A 17767-nucleotide genomic window follows, 5' to 3' on the forward strand; every position below is an offset into this window, starting at 1 on the left:
TGGCGCGACGTGACGGTAGAATTGAGAGTTGATTAGTCGTGGTCCACAAAGTTCTGTGGTTCATAGCGTTTCATAGTTACACGAAGGAGAGCACCACTTTCTTTTGCGGCGGTGTTGCCTTCAATGGTCATGAAGCACGATCGCCTGTTTTACTTTGCGGTAAGTGATGCTGAGAGCACTTCCGTCTCTGTTGCAGAGCGTTTACAAGTGTGTCACCGAGGTAGATTCCACGTGGTGAACTGTTTTTCTGCTAATGCTGCTCATTACACCATTTAGAACATAGCAGGGCAAGCGCTTTAGTGTTCAAGGACGGTGAAAAAGTCGTTGATGAGAGCCGCATGCGTTTGGTGTTTTAAACAGTGTAAAATTTAGGGATGTTTTTCTATCTGCGCGTGGACCTCGGCTCTGTGGGCAGAACTAAAGAATGAACTAAGTACTCCAATTTGCGTAACATCCCATTTTAGCTTGCCACACCAGGCTTGTCCGTAATGGCACTCGGAAGTAAACTTAACGAATTCACTTGTCGCCATGAAACGAAACTACTGATCACTGAATTTTAATCTCCTTCAGGAATGAATCACTTGGTGCAACCACACTTTACTGAGACACTTCGAACGTTCTCTGGTGTCGCGGCAAACGAAGAATGTTTTGAGGAAGCATGTGATGCAATCGCCCAGAAGAAACGTTCACAGTGCGAAAAGCGTCTCAAGTAAGGTTTCTAACATCGCATAAGCGCTCGTCGTTTCGTGCAATATGTTTGAATTTTAATGTTTCTTGTTTACAGGAAAAGTACCGCAGTGTGGAATTATGTTCGGCATACGGTGCTGTCTGTGAAGGAACCGTCGGACATCGATGTTGTTGTTGCCTTGCGCGAGCTACTTCGGTATGCGCAGGAATTCTGTGAGTGCATAGTCTTTTTTTTAATTATTATTTTTATTTAACATACTGTTAGTCCCACTGGGACTGTTACAGGAGTGGATTTATCAGCAAGATACAGGAATACAGTATACATTACAGTACAGTAATACGCCAGTAACACATCAAGCGGGCAACAATACAAACAGTATACAGTACAGTACAGTAATACGCCAATTACACACCGAGTGGGCAACAACACAAAATAAATACAGTCTGAACATGATCATCAGGTCTAGATTGTTGACAAGACTGATGAGGCTGCAAGCTCAGCGAACTTTTTCAAGGAATCCTGCGCAGTTATAGATTTATCTAGGCCGTTCCATTCTCTTATGGCTCGAGGGAAGAAGGAAAAGTAATATGTGTTGTGAGCACAAGAGTATTCATTAATCGTAAAGTCATGCTTGTGACGTGTTTCTCTAGAACGATTAAAACTAATGTAAGTAGCAGGATCTATGTTAAATGCGTTATGAATTAATTGATAAATAAACTTGAGTCTATGGAGCGTGATGCGGCTTGATAAGGTGTCTAGGCTTGCGTAGGAAAGCAGCTCTGTGGGAGAATCAGTGCGCTGGTATCTATGGTAGATAAAACGAACAGCTTTTCGTTGAACTGATTCGAGCATGTGTACATCTTTTTGCATATATGGAAACCAGACGACATTTGCATATTCTAAGATTGGACGGATAAGGACTTTATATGCGAGTAACTTGGTATCTGAAGTCGCAAAGCACAAGGTGCGCTTAAGGAAGTATAAAGTGTTCATTGCTTTTTTGGTAATGTTTTGTACTTAATCACACCAAGGTATTTCTTTTCAGTTACTGTTCTGAGAATGCCGTTGCCAGTACTGTAAGGGAAATTAAGTTTTGTTTTCTTATTTGTGACAGACATCACTACAGTTTTTTCCATATTGATTGCCATTTGCCATGTATTGCACCACTTTATGACGTTGCCCAAAGCTGTGTTTAACCTTATTTGGTCTGCATGAGTGTTTATTTTTTGGTATAGCACGCCGTCATCCGCAAAGAGACGCACCTTCACATCAACGTGGTATGTTATGTCGTTTATGTATAAAATGAACAAAAATGGTGCTAGCACGGAGCCCTGCGGCTCGCCAGAAATGACCGGAACGATATCAGAAGCATGGTCATTGTAGTGCACATATTGTCGGCGTTCCGATAAGTAGCTGGCTATCCACCTCGTAACGGGACCATCGCCAAGTATTTTGTTTAGTTTGAAATTCAGTTTAGCATGTGCCATGCGATCAAAAGCCTTTGAGTAATCAAGGAAAATTATATCAGTTTGACTTTGATGATTGATTCCCTCTGCGAGGTCATGAAAGATTTCTGCCAGTTGGGTAACAGTGGACAACCCTGCTCTGAAGCCATGCTGGTTTTGGTGAATGATTTTTTAGTCTCGGCATGTTCTTTAAGAAATTTTAATAAGATGTGCTCAAGAATTTTACAACAGGTACATGTGAGGGATATAGGCCGGTAATTGGACGGGGACGTTACGTCGCCTGAATTGTGGATGGGCACAATTTTTGCTACCTTCCATTCAGCGGGCAGACAGCTGTCCTGAAGTGACATAGAAAATATGAAGTAGAGATATTCACTGATTGGTTCGGCATAGCGCCTAAGAAAGCAGTTTGGAATTCCGTCAGGACCACAACTCTTTCTTTCATCAAGGTTCAACAACAGAGAAAGAATCCCAGGTACACTTATGACCGGAGCGCCAGAAAGTTGTGTAGACTCATTACTATAGCACGCTAATGTTCTTAAACACCGTTATCGGCAGTGAATATCGACTGGAAGTAATTGGTAAATGAGTCAGCTTGCTGCTTTCCACGTGTAGGCAAACTAGCAGTAACATTCTTTCTGTTTAAATACCTCCAGAACTTGGCCGGCGAATATTTAATGAAGTTGTTAAGTGTAGTGCCACAAAATTGTTTCCTAGCTTTGAGTACTTTATCCTTTAATTGTTTTGTTAGCGAAATTATGTTTACCGTTAGTTCTAAGTTTGGTCGTTGCCTATTTCGTTGCCTTAACCTAATAATTTTTCGTTTCATGTGGATTATTTCTCGAGTAATCCACGGATTGTGCTTGCATGTTGCCTTCTTTTTCAAAGGAATAAAATTTGTGATGCTATGCATCACGTGCTCTTTAAATTGTACCCACAAGGCATCAATAGTTATGATACTCTGAACATACAAATAATAAAAATAATTAAATTCATAAATAAGATACGTCATAACAGCCGCGTCGTTCGCTCTGTTAAATGCGCGCACATATTTCGTCGGACCGCGTTGGCGACCCAAGTTTGGCAAGAACAGCCTACACAGTACCGTTTCATGGTCAGAAATTCCTCTTGACACTTCAACTTTACAATCATCTATTCTGAAGTAGTTACTAACAAACACCAAGTCTAGTATAGAATTGGATGATCCTTGCGCACGAGTAGGCTCTCTAACAATTTGTACAAGTTCTAAAGTGAATAGGATACGATACATGGCATTACTTGTTGCATCAGTTGAGCTTAAAGTATTCCAGTTAACTAGCGGACAATTAAAGTCGCCAGCTAATATGATCATAGAGCCATAGACATATTTATACATGTAATCAAACAGAAGATCCAAATACACAGTTTCAGCATTTGGTGGCCTGTAGACTGCGCCCACATTAACAGATTTACATTTCAAGTGAACTTTGCCCCAAACGGCTTCTACACCAGGAATGTCAGGCATTTGCGTAAAGGGTAGATCACGTTTTAAGACCAAGGCCACTCCCCCACCCCTAGATTCCCTGTCTTTGCGAATGATGACATAGCCCGGGGGAACGATTTCATGATCTTGAATGCCAGAGTGCAGCCAAGTCTCAGTGATCACAACAATATCTGGATTAAAAGTGAGAAGGGTAGCTTCCAAGTGGTCAATCTTATTAAGAAGGCTGTGCGCGTTTATATTTAATAGGGTTATCGGCAGCTGCGTGTTCTTTTTGATGGATTGCTCGCATTTCCGTTTTTTTTTCTATTTTCTTCTCACTTTTTTTTATTTCGACCAAGTCGTTTATTTCCTCATCCCATTTGAAAAGCTGGCCATTGATGCTTACTTTGTCGTGCATTAAGAAGACCTTCTGCTTTCTGTCAGGGTTTGCTTTAGTTGTGTCCCATAGTTTCTTTCTGATTTCCCTGAGAGGACGGGAAAAGTCTTCGCTGATAGAATATCCTGAATTTTTTAGTTTTGAGCAGCATTTGAAGATTTTCACCTTATCACGATAGTCCAAAAGTTTCAACATGACTGGCCTGTTTGTCGTTCTGTCACTTCGCATTCGCCCCAGACGACGATTCCTTTCAACGCCTTCGACTTCAATATGTAGTATATCCTGAAAGATGTTTCTAGTTACAGACCCACGGAGACTTTCAGTGGATTCACCCTCTTCTTCATCCAACCCATAGATGATGAGGTTCGACCTACGACTTCTATTTTCCAGTTCGTCAACCTTCTCTTCACATTCTCACACATTCTCTTCAAGTGCAGCTATTTTTTTCATTACTCTCAGCAACTTGTTTCTCAAGCATTCCGATCTTTTCCAATTTTTTGTAGATTGCATTAAGCTTTTGGTTAGCCGCTGCTTTATTACCTTTCTTTATTTCTTGGATATCTTTCGCAATGGACTTCAGTTGTTCTGCAATGGTCACATCATCTGGGCCCGGATTTGTTTCAACGTGCCCACTAAGTAGTAGAAGAGTTTGAAAAAGAGCATTCATCGAGTACACAAGATCCGATCAAGGGCCATGGGCACGGCAGCAGGAGCAGACAGACAGCGTTACTACAGTAAACTTTTCCATAGCGTTTTCTTACCTGCAGAAGGTATAGAAACGGGTTGGTCTGCATAGTAGCACCGCTGCCGCGCCCACTGGTTGACGGCCTGTTGCAGCTTGTATTTATAGCATGGCAGTATGACGTCGACGATGATCCGCTTTTCGCGTCTCGAGGCTTGCTCGCAACTAGCGCGCCATTGTCCTCTTTAAGCGGGAATGACCTGTACGCTTTGAACAGTGTTGATCATCAGAACACAAAAACGGAATTATATATATATGTGTATATATATATATATATATATATATATATATATATATATATATATATATATATATATATATGTAGCCGTATGTAAAAATACTGAAAGATATCTATAGTGGTTCCACAGCCACCGTAGTCCTCCATAAAAAAAGCAACAAAATCCCAATAAAGAAAGGCGTCAGACAGGGAGATACGATCTCTCCAATGCTATTCACAGCGTGTTTACAGGAGGTATTCAGAGACCTGGATTGGGAAGAATTAGGGATGAAAGTTGATGGAGAATACCTTAGTAACTTGCGATTCGCTGATGGTATTGCCTTGCTTAGTAACTAAGGGGACCAATTGCAATGCATGCTCACTGACCTGGAGAGGCAAAGCAGAAGAGTGGGTTTAAAAATTAATCTGCAGAAAACTAAAGTAATGTTTAACAGTCTCGGAAGAGAACAGAAATTTACAATAGGCAGCAAGGCACTGGAAGTTGTAAGGGAATACATCTACTTAGGGCAGGTAGTGACGGCAGATCCGGATCATGAGACAGAAATAATCAGAAGAATAAGAATGGGCTGGGGTGCGTTTGGCAGGCATTCTCAGATCATGAACAGCAGGTTGCCATTATCCCTCAGGAGGAAAGTGTATAATAGCTGCGTCTTACCAGTACTCACCTACGGGGCAGAAACCTGGCGGCTTACGAAAAGGGTTCTACTCAAATTGAGGACGACGCAACAAGCTATGGAAAGAAGAATGATAGGTGTAACGTTAAGGGATAAGAAAAGAGCAGATTGGGTGAGGGAACAAACGCGAGTTAATGACATCTTAGTTGAAATCAAGAAAAAGAAATGGGCATATGTAGGACATGTAATGAGGAGGGAGGATAACCGATGGTCATTAAGGGTTACGGACTGGATCCCAAGGGAAGGGAAGCGCAGCAGGGGGCGGCAGAAAGTTAGGTGGGCGGACGAGATTAAGAAGTTTGCAGGGACGGCATGGCCACAATTAGTACATGACCGGGGTTGTTGGAGAAGTATGGGAGAGGCCTTTGCCCTGCAGTGGGCGTAACCAGGCTGATGATGATGATATATATATATATATATATATATATATATATATATATATATATATATATATATATATATATATATATATATATATATATATATATATATATATATATATATATATATATATTCGCACCATTGAGCAGCTTTGTTGAAAAGTCATTTGTCGTTTAATTATTTGTTTTCGTAGAAACACTGCTCTGACATGTATTGGTATTGTAGGAGAGTTTGTGGGGTCTGATGTGGGATATCTCTCACCGTACTCTTGGGACAAAAGAACGACAACACAGTAGTGCACACAATCACAAGGGCATTTATTGCACCTTTCATACATCAATGCCTGCTAGCCGAGTTGCTATCCACAAAACATGCCGATGGGCGCGCGACAAATCTAGAAGTCCGACTCACCGCGACCTCATGAGCGAATATGTTCGCTCCATGCTGGATCCCAACGCCTGGTCGTTCGCGTGTATAGTCACGCGAATCGTGGCGCGTTCGAAGACGGCCACGCGAGGCGGTCTCGCAGATGCATCGGTCGCCGCGCGCTCGCGGGAGACGTCCCCCGCCGCGCGCCGACCCGCCGGGAAAGAGGGGCGCTGCACGCGCGGCAGGTCCGTGCGGCCTGCTCGCTGTCTCGAACCCAAGAGCGAGCGCCTTGTCTCTCCCGCACCCAAGTAACCGCGCAGCGGCGCGATGCGCGCGCCATCTCTCGCACCACGCTTGTACCACTCCGACGCCGCGTGTGCGGCGAAGCCGCACTACAGGAGACGTGCTATGCGGGAAAAACATCAGGGGTGGCGCGAGGGTCGCGCATCCCCACAAGTTGCACAGGAAATTCACATAACCTTACCATTAGAAGCACTTTGCCATGTGCAAGTGAGTACAGTTGAGGACTTCTCCAATATTGGAAGCTTTTTGTTCCTTAATGCTCTTTAACCATTCATTGAATTGTAGCACCCTCCCTTGGGTGGCACCTAGAACCCGGATAGTGCGTACCCGCATGAGGAGACAATAAAGATGGCACCTGGCTGTGGCACATGAAACCACGACTCGCGGTTCTGGCCTGGCATCGATTTGGGTCAGCTGTTTTTCCTTCGTTCCTGAGGCATAAGCCTACAAGTGATCACCTACAACGAACACAATGACTGACTGATCTGCCTGAACCCTCCACGGAACAGGACTCATGCCCGCAGGACGTCTCATCGCTGCAGCTTCGCCCCCCACCCTTCTGGCACCAGAACTCGCAAGTTGAGGCACAATTCTGTCTCTACCGCATCACCCCGGAAACGACACGCTACTACCACGTCGCCTCAGTCCTTCCCCCGATGTTGCCAGCGAGCTCTTGGATGTTCCGTCTGCCCTCACTGGCGCTGCACGATATCAGCACTTCAAGACTAAGGTGCTGGAGAGATTCATACCATCAGAACACACCCGCCTCCAGCAGCTCCTTACCAAGGAGGACCTTGGTGACCGGCGCCCCTCGCAACTGCTGCGCCGAATGTGAGAGCTTCTCGGGGAGCACGACGTCCCCACCCACTCATCTTTGCTTCTAGAGCTTTTTCTCCAACACCTTTCCCAGCTCATCTGCCTCGTCCTCGTGGTGCCTGGCAATGTCACCATCGACCATCTAGTAGAGCTCGTCGATCGGGTTCATGAGGCGACCTCCCCGTCCGTCACTGCGGTGTTACTGCCTACAGACTCGCCGATTTCGCGCATTAAGACCTGCATCGATGAGCTCGCTGCCTCAATTGCCACACTCCAGTGGACCCATTTGCCTTGTCTTGGTCATCACGCTCTTTCGCACACATGTCAAGCTCGGAGTTCCAGCCCTCTGCGTTTCCGACACCGAGCCACAGAGTGCACACTTCCCTGTTTGTGGCTGGGAAATGCCCGCCGGGATCACTGACGACGGCGTGGGGTCTTGCTTGTCATCCCAGCTGCCTTTTTGTGGTAACCGACAAGTTCTCCAGGGCAGTCGCTTCGTGCTGCCAACGCCTCGTCTATAGCGACATACAGACTCCGATCTCTCACCTTCGACTTTGGCCTTCGCTGCACTTTTTGGTGGGTCTTCGTCATCGCAGACATGGTTTACCCGATCATTGGCACGGACTTTGTCTCATACTTCGACTTGGATGTCAGTGTGCGGCATCTTCGCACGCTGGAGTCCTGTCCGGCCTTGCTCCCATGGGCATCCTCACGCTGATACCTTCCTCTCCTCTCGAAAAGAACATGGCAGATTTTCTGGAGTTAACAAAGTCGTGCAACCTCACTCAGCCGCTTAAACATACGATGACACACTACATCGTCACCCGTGGTCCACCAGCAGCCGCTCCACCATGCCGCTTGTTTGGGGACCGTCTAGCTATCACCAAATGGGAGTTTGACCACATGCAAAGCTCACCATCATATGCCCGTAGTCCAGTGTGTGGGCTTCTCCACTGCAACTGGTGCCCAAGCGTGATCCTGATGACTAGTGTTCCTGTTGAGACTATCGAGGGTTGAACGCCAAGACTGTCCATGAAAGCCATCCGCTGCCTCACATCGAAGACTTTACACCACGCCTTGACGGTTGCACCATTTTCAGCAAAGTGGACCTGGTTAAGGCATACCACCAAATTCCCATCGAACCCGTTGACATACCTAAGAAGGCCATCATGATGCCTTTTGGACTCCGCAGTTCGGCTCAAACCTTCTAGTGGTTTATTGCGGAGGTTACGTGGGCCTCCCTACTGTGTTCTCATACCTTGATGATGTCCTTATGGCCTGCCCAATGCCCGAAGATCATAAGCACTATCTACGTGCTTTGTTCCAACGTCTACAGCAGTATGGCCTGGTTGTGAATGCCTCGAAGTGTATTTTTGGTGCATCTGAGCTCGAATTTTTGGGCCACCACATATCACCCGAGAGTATACGCCCCCTCCCATCCCACATCAAGACCATCCAGGATAATCCCCAGCTTGCAACATTGCGCCAGTTGCGCTAATTCCTGGGGCTTGCGAATTTTTTCAGGCACTTTATACCTCACTGTGCAGAGCTGCTTCTCCCGCTCACTGACCTCCTTCGGTCAACCGCCGGCCTGTTTTCTGCCATTTCGCGACTGCTGCCAAGCAAGCAGTCGCGAACCCAATGCTTCTTATCCATCTGTGGATGCCTCCAGTGTGGCCGTCGAAGCCGTGTTACAGCAGCGCGTTAACTCTGAGTGGAGACCTTCGTCTTTTTACTTTTGGAAGCTACTACCTGCTGAGATCCGCTACAGCGTCTTCAGCCGATAGCTACTAGCCATCTACACTGCGGTACAGCACTTTCTGTGTTTTCTGGAAGGGTGCCAGTTTTACGTGCTGACTGATCGTAAGCCACTGGTATATGTTTTCCGCACCAACTCATTGAAGTACGTGTCATGTAAACTCCGCCAACTCGCTTATATTGTGGAATTTACAACCGATATCCGGTGATGTCATCTCAAGCTATTCTGTATACCACTCCTGGGAATTTGTCATCTGCTACGCTGTCTTTCACGTTAACGACTTGGTTCCGTAGCTTGTTTGCTGGCACATGTGCAGCATGCAAGTCATATATTGAAAAGTTGCCGGACAACACTTCGCTTATGCAAGGCACGTACAGGATGCACGTGTATTTCCGCAAAACTCTCTTTTCTTGGGGGCTTGAGGTTCAACGCAAGCTTTTGAACCTTGGTGATCAAAGCAGCGGGATAATTGTTTGCAGATAGTTCCCAGTGTATAATTTGTAGCCCCTGTTGCCTTGCTTCTTGACTGTTTTAAGAGTAAGAAACCGCCACAACAAACAGGTGGGAGGGCAGGTAGGTGAATGGCTCCACAGTCCACGCAGAAACAGAAATATAGGAATGTTAGGGGCTGTCGCACTGTTCAACAACTCGGTGAATGTTGAAGAGTGTGACAGTGTATAACGAAAAATAATTTTAAGAGGGAGAAGAGGGTAATAGATATAAGGAGGCGAGGAGAGGGGGTGCATAAAAGGCGCCAAAAACCAAGTTAGCGGATAATTATGAACATAGGGTGGGGGAGTTCCACTCAGCGTGCGGCTAGAGCATCTCGTCAATGCCCGATCGCGCAACACCAGACGGCCGTCGCCACTTGCATAGCTGAGACTCATCTACCCCGTCGTAACACGTTGCTTGCTGCGGAGAGCCCTTCTTAAGTAAATGCCCTGGCAATTTTCAGAATAAAACTGTGCCAGGAGGCACGACGCTTTCAAATTGCTCTGAGCTACTGGCCCTTATTTTACTGCGAGCTATGGATACCATAATTTTCACAAAGGCTTCTAAACAGAGGAAGCAGCCCTGCTTCGGACTGTCTGCCTCATCAATTCCCGAGTGTGATCAAATAACATTATGTGTCGCGTGGTGACTACGATACTATGACCACATAATAATAATAATCATCATCATCAGCCTGGTTACGCCCACTGCAGGGCAAAGGCCTCTCCCATACTTCTCCAACAAGCCCGGTCATGTACTAATTGTGGCCATGTCGTCCCTGCAAACTTCCTAATCTCATCCGCCCACCTAACTTTCTGCCGCCCCATGCTATGCTTCCCTTCCCTTGGAATCCAGTCCATAACCCTTAATGCCCATCGGTTATCTTCCCTCCTCATTACATGTCCTGCCCATGCCCATTTCTTTTTCTTGATTTCAACTAAGATGTCATTAACTCGCGTTTGTTCCCTCACCCAATCTGCTCTTTTCTTATCCCTTAACGTTACACCTATAATTATTCTTTCCATAGCTCGTTGCGTCGTCCTCAATTTAAGTAGAACCCTTTTCGTAAGCCTCCAGGTTTCTGCCCCGTAGGTGAGTACTGGTAAGGCAAAGCTATTATACACTTTTCTCTTGAGGGATAATGGCAACCTGCTGTTCATGATCTGAGAATGCCTGCCAAACGCACCCCAGCCCATTGTTATTCTTCTGATTATTTCCATCTCATGATCCGGATATGCTGTCACTACCTGCCCTAAGTAGATGTATTCCCTTACCACTTCCAGTGCCTCGCTACCTATTGTAAATTGCTGTTCTCTTCCTGGACTGTTAAACATTAATTTAGATTTCTGCAGATTAATTTTTAGACCCAATCTTCTGCTTTGCCTCTCCAGGTCAGTGAGCATGCATTGCAATTGGTCCCCTGAGTTACTAAGCAAGACAATACCATCAGCGAATCGCAAGTTACTAAGGTATTCTCCATTAACCTTTATCCCCAATTCTTCCCAATCCAGGTCTCTGAATACCTCCTGTAAACACGCTGTGAATAGCATAGGAGAGATCGTATCTCCCTGCCTGACGCCTTTCTTTATTGGGATTTTGTTGCTTTCTTTATGGAGGACTACGGTGGCTGTGGAGCCGCTATAGATATCTTTCAGTATTTTTACATACGGCTCTTCTACACCCTGATTCCGTAATGCCTCCATGACTGCCGAGGTTTCCACAGAATCAAACGCTTTCTCGTAATCAATGAAAGCTATACATAAGGGTTGGTTATATTCCGCGCATTTCTCTATCACCTGATTGATAGTGTGAATATGGTCTATTGTTGAGTAGCCTTTCCGGAATCCTGCCTGGTCCTTTGCTTGACAGAAGCTAAAGGTGTTCCTGATTCTATTTGCGATTGCCTTAGTAAATAGTTTGTAGGCAATTAACAGTAATCTGATTGGTCTATAATTTTTCAAGTCTTTGGCGTCGCCTTTCTTATGGATTAGGATTATGTTAGCGTTCTTCCAAGATTCCAGTACGCTCGAGGTCATGAAGCATTGCGTATACAGGGTGGCCAGTTTTTCTAGAACAATCTGCCCACCATCCTTCAACAAAACTGTTACCTGATCCTCCCCAGCTGCCTTCCCCCCATTGCATAGCTCGCAAGGCTTTCTTTACTTCTTCCGGCGTTACCATGATCACAAGTTACTTCCAAACATCTCTTCAAACAAGCCGTACAGCACGTCACCGAAAGTGAGTGAAACTTGCATCATGTGATAGTATTGAAGTTATAGTGCAAAGCTTCGCTCCTGTATTCAGAAAGTGCAATTGAGTGACTTGCAAAATAGTGCCTGCCCTCTTCCGTACGTAGCCGTGGGCCTAGCACTCACTAGAAGATTTGACGGGAAAACAACGGTGAACTCCACTGTTACCTGGACTGCAACAAGTTTGGCGTGCAAACAAGAAGGCGCATGATAGTGCACTGTCTTGTTTTTGTTTGGCCCCGTTTTAGCACCGTTCGTTTTTCCAATTCATGTACGTACCAGCAATGAAAAGCTTTTTTCCAAAGTTACGCATAGTGTTGTTTCGGCAATGCAAAAAATGTGCATCCTCATTGTTAAAGCATTCTTATCTGCGGAGTGCTAAAAGTTTGTCTCGCAAAGGCACTTTTAGCAGCCCCCAGACAAGAATATATATATAAATTGTAGTGGGTATTATGCATGTGACACTGTGTGGACTGCCACCGCTGCGGTGCGAGACCCGAGCTCAGGCTGCTGATGCGAAGGGCTAGGACTTGTGATCAAGAGCTACTTGCGATCCCTTGAACGAGCTGTAATAAACCCCCTTTCAATATATATATATTGTAATGAAGAAGAAGAGCACAAGGACAAGGCCAGCCAGATCGTCAGTTCCGTGCCTGCAGTAGAACCAGTGGGCCAGCCGGATTGCCAGCGCTTAGCACGAGCGTGAGCCGTTCGGGCAACCAGCTGTTCCTGCTCTGCGTGACCTTCTTTCTCCATTACAAACAGACGCTACCAACTGAACTGTTCAAACACTCCATTACAATTGGTGGAAGGTGCGGGGTATTCAAGAACATCTAGACCCTGGAACTCCGGTCTCGGACTCTGCCTCCCGTCATGCCTGCCTCTCCCCAGTTGACGTCGCTGCCACCCTCCGTTGCCTGCTCTGGCGCTGTCCCGCAACGCCATCCAGCGGTTTTCAGCAGTGCGGATGAGCAGGACGTCAATGACTGGTTGTCTACACACGAACGGGTGAGCTTGCACAATCGATGGGACGATACCGCCAAGTTAAATGCTGTCATCTTCTACCTTGCGGGAGTGGCTCATCTGTGGTTTAAAAATCATGAAGCCGACTTTCAGTCCTGGTCCGCGTTCAAGGCCAGTTTTGCTAAAGTTTTCGATCGCCCCGCCGTCCACAAGTTGCGCGCCGAACAGCGGTTACGAGAGCGAGCGCAACAACCCGGTGAAACATTCACCTGTTACATCGAAGAGGTTCTCGACCTGTGCAAGCGTGTGGATGCTTCTATGCCCGAAAATGAGAAATTCAAGCACATATTGAAGGGCATCTCCGATGACATTTTTCAAATGTTGATCGCCAAGAGTCCGCGCACCGTAGCAGAGCTCATAAACTTGTGCCAAAGCTACGACGAGTTGAGAAGGCAGCGCGATTTGACCAGGCGCCCCTCAGTGGCTGACGAGGCCCTCTCTTCCATGACCGTCCTCCCTGATCGCTCCCCCCTGCTCACACAAATCCAAGCTTTCGTGCAGGAGGAAATTGCACGTCAGCTCTCTCTAATGCCCTTTGCTGAGCTACCCCAACAGCAGCCGCTGCCGTCACAGCCTCCTACACAGCTCGCCCCTACGCTCCGGCGGGTTATTGAAGAGCAAGTTGCTGAGGCCCTAACTATGCAGCGTCAGCAGTACCCTGTCGCCGCGCCACTTACTTACGCATCCGTCGCCGCGCAGCCTCAAGTTGCTGAGGCTCTACCAATGCAGCATCAGCTGTACCCTGGCGCCGCGCCACCTACTTACGCATCCGTCGCCGCACAGCCTCCTCGTCAACCACTCGTTGCGTTACATCCACGGCCGCTACCACCCGTTCCTCATCCCGTTCATCGACCTGCTCCTGCGTTTGCTAATCCTTGGCGCACACAAGACAACAGGCCCGTATGTTATGCCCGCGGTATTCCCGGCCATGTTGCACGACTCTGCCGCTGCCGCATGCTGCATTCTGATGGGTTGGTGCAGTCGCCTCCCTACGCCAACGTGCAACCTTTTCGAGACACTTATCTTAGTCGGCAGTCGAACAGGCCACCAGCAGAGCGCCCGGTCCTTCCACGTCGTTCACCTTCCCCGCGTCGCCGCTCGTTATCCCCCTTGCGTCGGCGCCCTTCACCCACGCAAGAGGAAAACTAAGCGCCGCAGTTCAGGAGGCACGAGCTGCGTCGCCAACGATCTGTACAAGTCCTCCATTGTCGCCTTCGAACGTTGTCGACCTTACTGTGGATGGCCTCCCTACCGTTGCGCTAATTGATACTGGAGCAGCCATGTCTGTCCTAAATGAACGCCTCTCTCGTGCCTTACGAAAAGTTACGACGCCACTTTCTGGGTTTTCTCTTCGCACAGCAAGCGCCCAGCCAGTGCAGCCTTCAGCAGCATGCACAGCTAGAGTTGTTATTCAGGGTGTTCTCTATATTGTGGAGTTTGTGGTTCTTCAGTCCTGCTCTCACGACGTGATACTGGGGTGGGACTTCCTTTCGCGAAATAACGCCGTCATCAATTGTGCACATGCTGAAGTCAAATTATCGCCTCTGTGTGACGTACCCCTCGTCGGTGCCACATCTCTTCCCGCTAAGCTAGTCCTTCGGGAAGACATCGCCATACCGCTGTACTCGTCTGCCGTTGTTCCCGTCTTCTGTGGCGCTGTCTCTGGAGGCACTGGCCTCTTCACTCCTTCGGAACTCTTCATGACCTGCAAAGATGTTCCCCTCCCTTTTGCCACGCTTGACATTTCAGCCGGTCTCAGCGCCATCGTTGTCTCCAATCCGCTTCCTACAGCCCTGACGGCTCTTTGCGGTGAAGCACTTGGCCATGTTCAGCCTCTTGATGACATGTTTATAACCGACGTGCCGGATGCTTCGTATACAGAGCTCACTGACTTCTGTGCACTTTCCACTTCTGCTCCGCCATCACCTGACTTATTCACACCTTTCATTGCCGATGACCTTACTTCCGAGCAGCGCTCCCAGCTTCTTCACCTGCTTGCCCAGTTCCGTTCTTCTTTTGATGTCGCTCAGCCTACTCTGGGTCGCACGTCAACCGTCAGCCATCACATCGACACTGGCTCCAACGTGCCATTGCGGCAGCGGCACACTTGTCTTGCTGTCCATGCCTGCTACCACGCCTGGACTTTCAACAAAACTTCTCTCGCAGTATGATGGACCATACCGCATTGTCAAACGCACCTCTCTGGTCAACTATGTCATAGAGCCGCTTACACCGACATCCGACAAGCGGCGCCGTGGACGGGATGTTGTTCACGTTCACCGCCTGAAACAATTCTACGACCCGCTCGTCTCCACGTCGTAAGTTGCCAGGATGGCTCCGCTTTTGCACCGGGGTAATTGTAATGAAGAAGAAGAGCGCAAGGACAAGGCCAGCCAGATCATCAGTTCCGTGCCTGCAGTAGAACCAGTGGGCCAGTCGGATCGCCAGCGCTGAGCACGAGCGTGAGCCGTTCGGGCAACCAGCTGTTCCTGCTCTGCGTGACCTTCCTTCTCGATTATGAACAGACGCTACCAACTGAACTGTTCAAACACTCCATTACAATATATATATATATATATATATATATATATATATATATATATATAGAGAGAGAGAGAGAGAGAGAGAGAGAGAGGTGAAGGGGGGTGGGGGGAGTGGTGGTATTTGTTGGCGGAGAACCCTGCGATCCCCGAGATAAATTTCTGGCTATACCACTGCAGTAGGCGCACCTTCAGTTCATGGGGCTTTGACTTTATGCTTGCTTTGGTGGACTATCTGTCTCCCTATACATTCAGCACTTCGAGAGGCACTGAAAGCACAACCAACAGGATTGCATGCATGTGAGCTCTGTCATTACAGGCTACACAGTTCTGAAGTGATAAAAACTGTCAGCTTCTATGAAAAAACAAGGAGGAAGGGGGGTCGTGTGATATCCTGTTTCGGTTTACAGTTTCGCTTTCGAATCGTTACGTCGGGGCGGTACTCAGTGCCAAACGCTGTAAGTACAGCTGCTGCGTTTCCCCTGGCTGGAATAAAGTTAGTCCGGCCGCCCTGTCGAAGAGCACTACAGGGGGGTTGCAGGTGATCAGGTATTACCTCCAGGATCTGCCTCTGACAGCAGGATGGATACGAACTGACAAGAAGTATTATTGATATGTTATGAAGCCTGAAAGCCGGCAACACCCATGTGACAGCACTGATAGGTGTCCATACAGTTCTTGTCAACAACCTTAGTTATGTATCATACAGCCTATATAAATTTAGAAATTGTGCTAGCTCACTGGATTTTCATATGCTTGTGTACATTAATTGCTTTTCCAGGGGTGTTAAGTAAATACGTAAGTAAATCCAAATCCAGACTGGCATATTTCAAAATTCTGACCAGGTGACTTTCACTAAAAGCCAAGGCTCAAAGTGCCCTCGTTCCCCTTGCTAACATTTAATCAATTTCAGGGACATATAACCAAGGGCGATTACAGTAAAATCTCGTTAATTCAAACCGCAAGGTGAAGCCGCTTCAGTTCGAATTAACGAAAGTGAAGGAGAACAACAGTACACTGCGATTTGGAAGCAGTAGAGCATGTCAGAAATTTAATGCTTGAAAAAGTCCGTGATCGTAGTCTGCCTTTTTTCCTTGAAGGCGACAGCTAGCACTTTTTGCTCTAACGAGCGAGTGTGGCGGAAGGCCTCCTCTTCGCCTTCTTCAAAACTGAACAAGAGACGGGCAGCATTCAACCCAGCCATGACCTCTGCATCGGAGGGCCGCACCGGCGCTTCGTCTTCCTCCTCCTTGTCGTCACTGGCAGTGACAGGTTCACTGCTTCTGAACTGAGAAATTATGTCCTCATCTGCCAGCGCACCACACCCCACTGCAATCTCATTTGTTGACATAGTCAGCAAATGAGATTTGCAAAGCCCCCGAGATTTGCGACGGGCAAGAAGTCTCGGGGGCCAATGTAGAACGGAGAGGAGGCAGCCGCTGCTGCCTTCTGTCCGACCCCGCGCTGGTTAAATTTTTCCAGATTTTGCCTTCTCTTGCCGTTCTCTCCATTCCGGAGGTGACGCAGCCTTGTGTGTAGGCAGTAGGCACGTTTCTCTGGCCGTGTGCCAGGCGCCAAGCCGCCGGCACGGTGGCGCGTAGTTCGAATTATCCGTGGCAGAATCTTCTCACGTTCGAATTAATGGGCTTTTTTATCCATAGACTTCTGTGGAGCTTGGCCGGACCAAATCGTACAGTTATAATTATCCATAAATTCAAATGATTGAAGTTCGAAGTAACGAGCTTTCACTGTACGTGTTTACAAATGAAATTAAGCACTGTTATCTGATTGTAGACATTTCATGTCCACAATTGTATATACAGATCCTCCTGTATACAGACAATATACTGATCCTTGTCTGTATATTGTCTTTTACCCATTCATTGTATTTAAAGAAAAATAAACTGAAACTGAAAACGTCCTAAATGTGTGAAAATCACACAAGTTCTTTTACATTGAATAATTACATTGTTGCTACACATAAAGACATTTGTGGAGCCATGGATAATGATAAATGTTTGTTGGTGCCACATGTGATGACAAAAAAGCAGCCTTGAAGAAACCTTTCCAGTAGGAGTATAAAAGCCAATGGCTCTGATTCTGCCTTCCTGAGTTCTATGCACCAGAGCCAAGGCTACGCGACCAATGAGCGCAGATCCTGTGGAGCG

The 17767-nt window shown here is 47.1% G+C and overlaps 1 protein-coding gene across 2 annotated transcripts in view; it reads left to right on the forward strand.

Annotated features, from left to right (window-relative positions):
• LOC139060239 (activating signal cointegrator 1 complex subunit 3-like) overlaps positions 1–17767 on the forward strand; it is a 462385-nt gene continuing 444618 nt past the window's right edge. For both annotated transcript variants that reach the window (XM_070539311.1, XM_070539312.1), the window contains exons 1-3: positions 1–159; positions 571–709; positions 785–900. In XM_070539311.1, coding sequence (XP_070395412.1) covers positions 573–709; positions 785–900 — 253 coding nt within the window. In that variant the 5' untranslated portion in view covers positions 1–159; positions 571–572. The remainder of the gene's footprint in view (positions 160–570; positions 710–784; positions 901–17767) is intronic.

The sequence above is a fragment of the Dermacentor albipictus genome, chromosome 5, assembly GCF_038994185.2.
Source record: "Dermacentor albipictus isolate Rhodes 1998 colony chromosome 5, USDA_Dalb.pri_finalv2, whole genome shotgun sequence".
Classification (NCBI taxonomy): domain Eukaryota; kingdom Metazoa; phylum Arthropoda; class Arachnida; order Ixodida; family Ixodidae; genus Dermacentor; species Dermacentor albipictus.